Here is an 8,940-nt window from a genome sequence, read left to right as displayed (position 1 = left end):
TATCTTTATGACTTTCTCATGATGTGATTGGGAAAAGGCTGAAAGAAAACAATACGTACAACTCTATCCTTTTAGTCTTTTTTAGGCACTGTATGAATACTGGAGAGATGCAGCTCTTGCCCCAAAAGAGATTGCCATCTGTGGAAGACAACTCATTCTTCATATTCCCCATGGGATACTGTTTAGAAATTAACTTTAATACAGCAAATATTAACAAAGTCTTCAAAAAGCACAAGCATGCTGAGTGAATGAAAGCTGTACTTTGACCAAACTGAAACTCAAAAGATACTTTTTAAAACTTTAATATAGTGGAAACAACAGTAACAGTTCAGATCAGGTATAGGTATTTTAGCTCATGCTCACTAGCTGGACAATATTGATATTTGACTTCATCTCTTTTAGATGAGTATTATATATTAAATTTTTGGAAGAATTTAAGAATTTGAGAGGTAAGTCACAAGAAAAAGAAAAGCAATTTAGAAATACTAACTTATGGAGAGGGCCTGCAAATACTTCATTTACACGGGAAATACTATTTTAGTGATTGTGAATATTACAGCACCTGATTAAATGACTATTCTGCAAGAATAGGACATAATACTTTTGCTCCTCAGTCCCTAAGAAAGATCTGATCTTAACCACTGTAATGAATGGAGTCTACTCAGAGAAAAAAAGTTCGTAATTCAAAGACTGATATAAAGTGATTTGAACTTCCATTCAAATTTTCAAAACGCTGAAACGCAGGACATACTTCAAAGGATTGTACTGGTGCGTCGGCCTTGCAGTCGCTTCACCGACTGCTGGCACAAGGAGAGAAGGTGATTTAAACAAGGAGTGGGGGACTGGCGGGGCGAGGAGGGGGCAGAAGGCAGCGCCCCCGTTGTCCCCCGGCGCGGCGGCGGCGCGCCGTGCGGGCTCGGGCGTGTAAACCGCCAGACGGGGAGGGAGCGGCCGCCTGCGCCGCGGCTGCTCGGAGGGACCAGGCTACTCAAGAGACCGAGCGTTGCCCGCGCAGCGGGACTCCGAAAGGGCCAGCCTTCGGGACGCAGACTTCGCCGGGCTCAAACAAAGCCGACCGACCGTTTCCAACCGTTTTATCCCGGCTGCCCCCAACGGTCGGCGGGAGGGGGGCGGGGCGGCGGCACGCGCGCTCACGCTCCCCCGCGCCCCCCATCACCTTGCTGCCCGGCCCCTTCGGTCACGTGCCGGGGCGGGGCGGGGCGGGGCCGTCGCGTCACGTGAGAGCGGGGGGGGCGGTGCTGGCGGCCCCGGCCGGAGGGAAGATGGCGGCGGAGAGGGAGCCTCCGCCGCTGGGGGAGGCGCGGCACGGCGAGCTGGAGGAGCCGGAGGACGGCGAGGACCTCTTCACCAGCACCGTGTCCACCCTCGAGGTGAGCGCCCGGCCCCCGCCGCGGCTCCGGCCCGCTGGCCGCCCCTGCTGCGCCGCGCCCTGCCGCCGCGCCGCCTGTCAGCGCCGTTGCCCCGGCCGTTGCTCCGGCCCCCCGCCGCGGCACCCCCCCCGGCCCTGCCCCCGCCGCGGAGCCCCGCGCCGCCCTCCCGGGGGGGCGCCCGGCCCTGCCGCCGTTCCGCGCCACTCCGCTCCTCCGGGGCCTCCTCTGCGGGCGGTGGCTCCTGGGCCCGCCGCTCCCACCGGAGCGATCCGCCTCCCCCGCCGCCCTCCGGGGCCGCTCGGCCCCGCCAGGGCCGGGCCCTTCCCCCGAAATCCTTCTCCCGACACAGAGACCCGGAAAAGTCTTTCTCCGAGCATCGCTCGCTTCCCTGTCTCAGGTGCCGCTCTTCCCTGTCATCCCAGCCTCTGTGCTGCCGGCGTGAAAAATACTTGTATCTTCCCTCTCAGCAGGACGCCAGTTTCACCAGTCCGTCTCCCCTTAGACGTATCGGGGAGTAATAACTTATTTTCTTTGTTTGGTCCAAGGCTTCATCCCCGTCCAGTTTGCTAAAACTTCTAAAAACTTATTTCTTTCTGAGTCTTTTTCTGTCACAGTTAGTGCAATGCTCAGCTATAATAACATAACATACTGCTGTTGAACAGCTGCTAGGATTTTTTGCCTTTCCAGACTTTTTTTTTATTGTGGGGGAACTGTAGCATCAGTCTTCATGAACAAGTGGTAATTATGGGTAGCTAAAGAGAGGCATTCATGCAAGAGGCTGTGAAACCTGCAGTGATTTGGAGAAATCAGTCTGAAAAATCTAAAAATTTCTACTGAATGAATCTATAAACCACTCCTGCTTTCTGTGTCAGGCATCTAATAAAAAAAAAAAACACTGCAACTGAATGTACTTCCTAGTTCTGGAAATGCTCACGCTCGTTAAAGTGGAAGCTTTTCTTTCTAAGTTGTGGTCATGTTTCACCTATGCCAGTCCCTTATGGAAAAACTTCATTCTCCCTGTACACAGTGATCCATTTGAAAAGATGACTGTTCCTGTTCTCCTTTTCCTGAAGAGTTTCCTGTCCCTGACCTTTACAGTAATAGGATCAGTGCATGTTTCTGTTTTGCTCTGATTGTTGCCTGTCTTTAACAAAAAAAGGTCAGTAAATAAAGAGGCTCTTAAGTGTATTTTAAAGGCACTCGCCTCCTCTGCTATCACTTAGAATTTTTTTTTCTTCTTTTTATAGATACATAATCTGCTCAATGCTAGAAAAAAAAACTGTGGAAAAATACAGTGATGGAATAACAAATGATGTGATTTATGAACCTGCAGTTGACAACTGCTTTAACAGACCTCTGTACATCTCTGTGTGGTGCAGCGTGTATTATTGGAGTCTTGTTTTGTACTCTTAAGAAAAACTGCAGTAAAACATAAGTAATTTCTTTACGATGTGGTCTAGAATTAAAACCTCAAGAGATACGATAGAATTATTGCCTAAACCACAATCTAAATGAAAAATCTTCCTCTTAATGTTTAGAATAGTTACTGAAAACTTTATAACTGGAGAAACTGGCAAAGAAATGCGCTTTCTCTGTATTAAGTGGTTTGGTTGACAGTTCTGTTCTGCTTTGTTTTTGTAGTCGGTACAATTGGAAGAAGGTAGAAAGGGAAAGCCACTTTGTTTAAAGAGAAACTTTGAAGAACTTTTGTCAATAAAGTTTTTCGTGACTTATAATCAATGAGAGTGCTTAGGAAAGAGCATTGCTCTTTTGAATTCTAGCAAATTTGGAAGGAAGAGATCACGAAAATTGAGTTTGAACTTCTCCCTAGCTTGAAGCTAGATTGTTTAACTTAAGGGTACTGTACTTAAGTTCACTTGTTACCTTAGTCCAGAGAAGAATGATTATGTCATAGTGTGGGCCTAATTAAAATTCTATATTTAAGTGTTCTTGTAGTTTATAAATATTCATGAAGTACCTGCTTCTAAATATCAATTGAAGCTCTATTAAAATAAAAACAGACAGGAGTTAGTGCTCTTCATAGCTGATTGTATATGTTAGCTGATAACAGAGAGGAGGGCATGGCACGGCAGAAGACAGCGAGGTCCAAAGCCAGCTTATGTGAAGGTTCTGGTACTTTGAAAGGGTTCCTAACTGTTTTGAACTTGGAGCTGTTCCTTTGCTTTTTGTGTGATTAATTTCTACTCTTGCTTCCCCACCCCCCATTTTTTTCCCTTGCTTTCATTCTCTTTGCACCTCAGAAAAGACATGCTGTTCCTTTCTTACCTATAATTTGGCAAAGCACTGGAAAAGCTGTTAGTCTGCTAATAATTCTTCCAAATAGCTTCAATATTAACAAAGGCTCCCCTCATAAAACAAATGCTAACCCATCTAAGTTTGTTCCAGCAAAACATAGATTTCATGTATATTATGAACAATAAAAATAAATTAAATATTTAAATATGGTTTATAAGGAAGGTCACTGACTTCTGTTGTTCATCTTTGTATATCACAAGAAGAATATTACTTATTTCAAGCTAAATTCTCTGCGTGTGAAGAGAAAGAAGCTGGAGCTTTAGCTTTCTTTGAGCACATATTAGAAGTTAATGTCTTGAATTAAGCCCTCTTAATTCTAGAATGTAAAATGTTAAGATTTGATGTTCTTCCCTGTAACTTCTGGAATTTCTGAGATGCAGTGGGAAGGAGTCTGAGAATGTAAAAGTTGCCAGGGATGGAGACAACTGGACCTTCTTCTTTTGAGAATGTAGTCTTTGAAAACTCATTGCATGGAATAGCTCGTCTGAGCTAGTAGGGTGCTGATTTCCTCTTCAGATACCTACAGTGCGTGTAAGTAGTAGAATGATTCTCAGGTTTTCACTGTGTCAGCTGTATTGGAATGTCTCATGGAGCACCTGCTCCATGTGGTCCCAGAACGATCTTCGGCAGCTGCTGCACTTGCCTTCATAGGTAAGAACAGCCAGACACGGTCAGACAAATAGTCTCTCTAGACTCTAGAGATCTTGTTCCCAACGAAAGTCAACAGTGGATGCCATGTGAAAGTTTTTGCTGGTGGTTATATGTATGTACTGGAACTCACATGGATTACTCTCCAGCAACCAGCACTTTGTAGTTCAAGGGCTTGCTGAGCCGTAGGTAGCATTCTAATATTAATAATCTTCCATGGACTCACGTAATTGCTAAGTTTAAAAAAAATAAATAAATCCAAGATGCAGGCAACAAGAAGTTCTGCAAATTAACTATGTATTATGAGAAGACTCATCTCCTGTTACAGGTTTTTGTCAACAAATTGCTACTTTGCTGTCTATGTCCTCTGCCACTATTAGAAGAGACAGCAAACAACTGTGTGAAAGTCATTTTTTTGTGACATGTATGAAAAAAGCATTTTTTAGATTTTTTTTTGAAAAATAGTACGTGTAGTGTTATTCTCATTTCATCACTTCCTCTCCTTCTTCCTCCTTGCCCAGTCTGTTTCATTCTCTGCTACTTTCTTGCCTGTGTTTTTCTGCCACCTGTTTCCTTACTTATCTGTTGCTTCTGTTGTGCTGCCAGTTACTTCATCTTTCCCTAAATACTTCTTACGAGTTTCATTATTGCATGTCTCACTCTTCTGTAAAGCAGCTGCCTTGTGAACATGTAGCTAAGCTGCCACCTACTTGTTTTCAGTGGTTTTTATACTCTTGATTTTTTTTTTTTCTAATGGAAGAATAGATGGAAGCGCTTGAAAACAATGAGTAAGCAATAGATGTGGTAATTTATCAAGGACTGTCATTTAGGGCAGGGTGTGTATATAATCTCGTTGCAAGTGTAACAGCTTATGTCATTGACCTATAAGATGGCTAAAATATAATCTTGTTTTGTGCACAGAAGGGAAGACATTAGGTAGACTGTTATAGAAGTCCAGATGTCTTTATAGGTATCTAAATGGAATTTAACATGAAAATTGGAAGTTATAAGGGAAGTGTTAATGACTGTATCAGAATTTCTGGGATTAAAACATTAAGTCCTTGAACACTGTATTATAACTTTGCAGAAAACTAAGTCTGTGCCCATGATTAATTGGTGTAATTCTGATGGAAGCATATATCCCTGTCTTCAGCCTTAAATCCAGGCAGTAACGGAAACATGAAGTAATCAGTCCTGTTGAGATTGCTTGTGTCCTCTTACCTTCTGCTGAAAAGGTTGTTGTTCTGCCGTTGAAGCCTTATTCTCTCTGCCCATGCAGTGGTTTGTGGGCCTTTGCACCCTGCTCCAGTCCAAATGAGGCAGGTTAGCTCAGGTAGCTGGAATAGCGTGCTTTTTGTCAGCCTACCGTGTTCTGACTGAAAGAGGCTAGGAGAAGTTCAGACATGTAGTTGAACTGGCCGGGGCAGGGGAGCTGTGCTATTAAGAGAAAGGATGATGTCCAAACAGCTAGGGCTATTATTTCAGCCAACAAAAGGCACGTGACCTTGTTCTTGGACCTTCATAAGTCAAAGCTATTAAACTACTCAGTTATTGCCACCAGCTCTAATGCACAATACAAGAGGAAAAGTGAGCTCTTGTTATTGCCAGTGCAGACTGGGATGGGCCCATAGTCTTCCCATGTGCATTCAGTAACTCATTTTCTAGAAAGCAAGTAGAGCAGGATCCTGTATGTCTTGCATGCGTGAATGTCCTGACCATTGGGTGTCTTGGTTGGATGCTTCCCCTGAGTTACTCTCTGCTCAGGAGTCTCTCGGAAGCTTTGCAAGCCATGTACCTTTCAAGAAATGGACAGGCTTGTGACTTTTTGTGGATCCTTGGAGTCAAATAAGTTTAAATGTTCTGAACAGCCATCCTGCGCATGTAGCTGTTTAGGCCCTGAGGTTGTCTTTCATGGTTGGTCTCTCTCCATTTCTTGCCTGGTACTCAGATTTTCACTGCCTTGTTTCTATTAGGTGCTCTGAGCTGCTCCACTTTCGTAGATGTATTAGCTCTCCTTCACACAGCTAAGGAGCAAAATTGGGCTACTCTTTTTAGCTTGCACATGCAGTAGAATGTAACTGGAATAACTTAATATGTTAATGCCTGTATGGGTGGCCCTTTTGTTGGGTAGGCTGAACAGCACTCTGTTATCCGTTGATCATATAAAATAATCAAAGAATTAGGAGTTATTGACAGCAATTTCTGATATGTTCAGGAGAGTGGCTTCCTGTGTCTTCCTAGTTCACTGAGAACAGCTGTCTGTTTTGAAGATAGACAACTAAACTTTGTTGCAAAGCTCTTAAAGAAGCTGAGGCTGTGTTCAAAGTTACAATAACTGTTCAGGCTATGAATCATTTTTAAGAAGCTTTTTAGATAATTATGCACTCTGATGTGAGCTGTAATTACTTAAAAAAACAAAAAAACTTTTTCCTGCAAAGAAGGTCCCAACTGTATGTGAAGATATTTATCCCCATCTTTCATTTGTCTTGTCTGAGAACGACAGCTGTTAAAAGATACCAAAGTGCCACTGAAAGGTTAGTAGTCCAGGAAATACCTTATTCAGCTGAAAATGCATTTTAAAGGAAAGACATTTTGTCTGTAAATCATCCACAAAACAAAACTTTAATATCCACTGTTCATAATAACAGAACCTGAGGTATATAACAAATATAAATTTATTATATATTTTTATAGTAAGTAACAGATAGACAGGGTATCAGTTTCACTGGAAATCTTCCTGAAAGAGTCACCTCTGGACCTTGTGCCTTGTATACAAGTTAAAGCTTGTTCATGCAGCTATTATTTTTCTTGAGCTTTCTGAGGTGCCCCTAAGGTTGGTTTGTTTGCCTCTTATTTTGTGAGTATTCTCTAGTTTCACTTCATTGGAACAGGTTGTATGAAATACTGTGAAAGTCCCTTGTAACTGATACTCTAGCTAAAGCTGTGAAGCCTAATATCTAATGCAGAAGTCCTCGTTTTCTTGAATAGTGCTGTGGACAGAATCTTTCCCAATTCAGTAATAGGAAATGATCCGTAATCCTACCAACACTTGGTAGCATCTTTCCATATATTGATGTCTTTTCTTGGAAGCCTCTGTTCCTTTCTTCAAAGTGGGAATGTTTTGGTATTGGCCTGTTTAGGTCCTCTGGTTAACTTGTTGATTTAGGCACGTAAACACTGCTTTTATTTATTTATTATGGCATATGTGAATCAGGTTTAAGAGTGCAGGGTGAATCTTGTATTTGGTAGGGTTTCTTTTTTGTGATTAGAAGCCAGGTATAGTCAAAAGCAAGCGTCAATAACCAAGATAGCTACCTTGGATAAAATTGAGGAGATAGACTGGGGGTATAGCTTGAAGATGAGAGTGCTCTCCAAGGGCTGCTCTTCACCATTCATTAATCAAGAGCACAGCCACAGGATAAAACTGAAAGCCATCTGCTGTGTGTAACAAGTGTTTGGGAAGGCTTTTATTCCCTGTGCCTGGCTGTGTTACAGCTGTTTCTCCTGGAGGTGAAGCATGAACTGTATGTCGTCCTCAATCTGTGTTAGCGTGTGGTGTTTGCTATGTACCAACTCACATCTGTCAGGATCTAAGTGGGTTCTTACCAAAGCTGAGCAGCAACAAAACTGATTCTGAATGAATGATCTATAATGTTTTAAGAACTGCTTTTGTTGATAAAACTTTAAACTTCTTGAGATTCACGGGAAGATAAGTTTTCCAATGCCCTGCCGTTTCAGTTGAAGTACAAAATCGTGAATTCAAAACTTTGTGCAGCTCTGTGCAGAAAGATGGACCTTTTTCTACTGGAATATGCTGCTTCCTGAGTTCTCAAATTGCTTTAAGCTGTTGACCTTTACATGTGACACATACTATCTATGCTATCATTTGTAGAAGCATGAAGCATGGTAAGTGGTGTGTTTTGTTTTGTTTTTTAAAATTTCCTATTTCATTTTTTCTAAATTACTTGCAAGTCTTGTGATACAGCTTAAAATCATGCTTCACAGAATGAGCAAATGTAACTTCATTACTTCATTGTACTACTCTTGCTGCAGGATCATTTTGGTGTTGATTTAGTGTAATATGAGAAATATACATCTGATTAGTGGATCCGTAGCTTGTAAGCGTATAAACTCTACTACCTACATGTAGTTCTCCAGTGTTTCTGCTCTGACTTTCTTTGCAGGTTCTAGGGCAAAATCTAACAAGCAGCTCGAGAGGCTACTGCCTTTTGTGGCTTGTAACTTCTTTTTTTTGTTGGTTTCCCAATGTTGTATTTGTTTTTTTCAGAGAATGGCAGTCTTTGGCAAATGCAATGGGGTATAACCTCTTTATCCGCTTGAATGAAGCGTTTCCTTGTTGCAACCATTATCTGGTTTAGGTTTATTGGAATACAGATTTTTCTGGTATTCTTGTATCTGCTTTTAGCTTCCTTGTATCTTCAGCAGGGAAAGACTTAGTTCAACTAACACTTTTACAGGCTGAGAGAGTTTAATTTCATATATCCTGTGAAAAACTGTTTTGTACTGTATCTGATTGTATCTGGCAGCATTGTTACTGCTCACTTGTTTACTTCCTCTGACTGGG

General features: G+C 42.3%; 1 protein-coding gene across 3 annotated transcripts in view; it reads left to right on the top strand.

The window, feature by feature from the left end:
• The first annotated feature begins 1,244 nt into the window (after positions 1-1,244).
• Positions 1,245-8,940, top strand: part of SNX2 (sorting nexin 2) — a 33,878-nt gene continuing 26,182 nt past the window's right edge. Inside the window, exon 1 of one of the 3 annotated variants that reach the window (XM_067315273.1) lies at positions 1,245-1,391. In XM_067315273.1, coding sequence (XP_067171374.1) covers positions 1,284-1,391 — 108 coding nt within the window. In that variant the 5' untranslated portion in view covers positions 1,245-1,283. Of the gene's footprint in view, positions 1,392-8,135; positions 8,262-8,940 lie in introns of those variants that run through there. The other 2 variants (XM_067315275.1, XM_067315274.1) reach the window with 2 other exon arrangements.

Source organism: Apteryx mantelli, chromosome Z (assembly GCF_036417845.1).
Source record: "Apteryx mantelli isolate bAptMan1 chromosome Z, bAptMan1.hap1, whole genome shotgun sequence".
NCBI lineage: Eukaryota > Metazoa > Chordata > Aves > Apterygiformes > Apterygidae > Apteryx > Apteryx mantelli.
The sequence above is the reverse complement of the archived record's forward strand: the minus strand, read 5'-3'. Positions and strand labels throughout refer to the sequence as shown.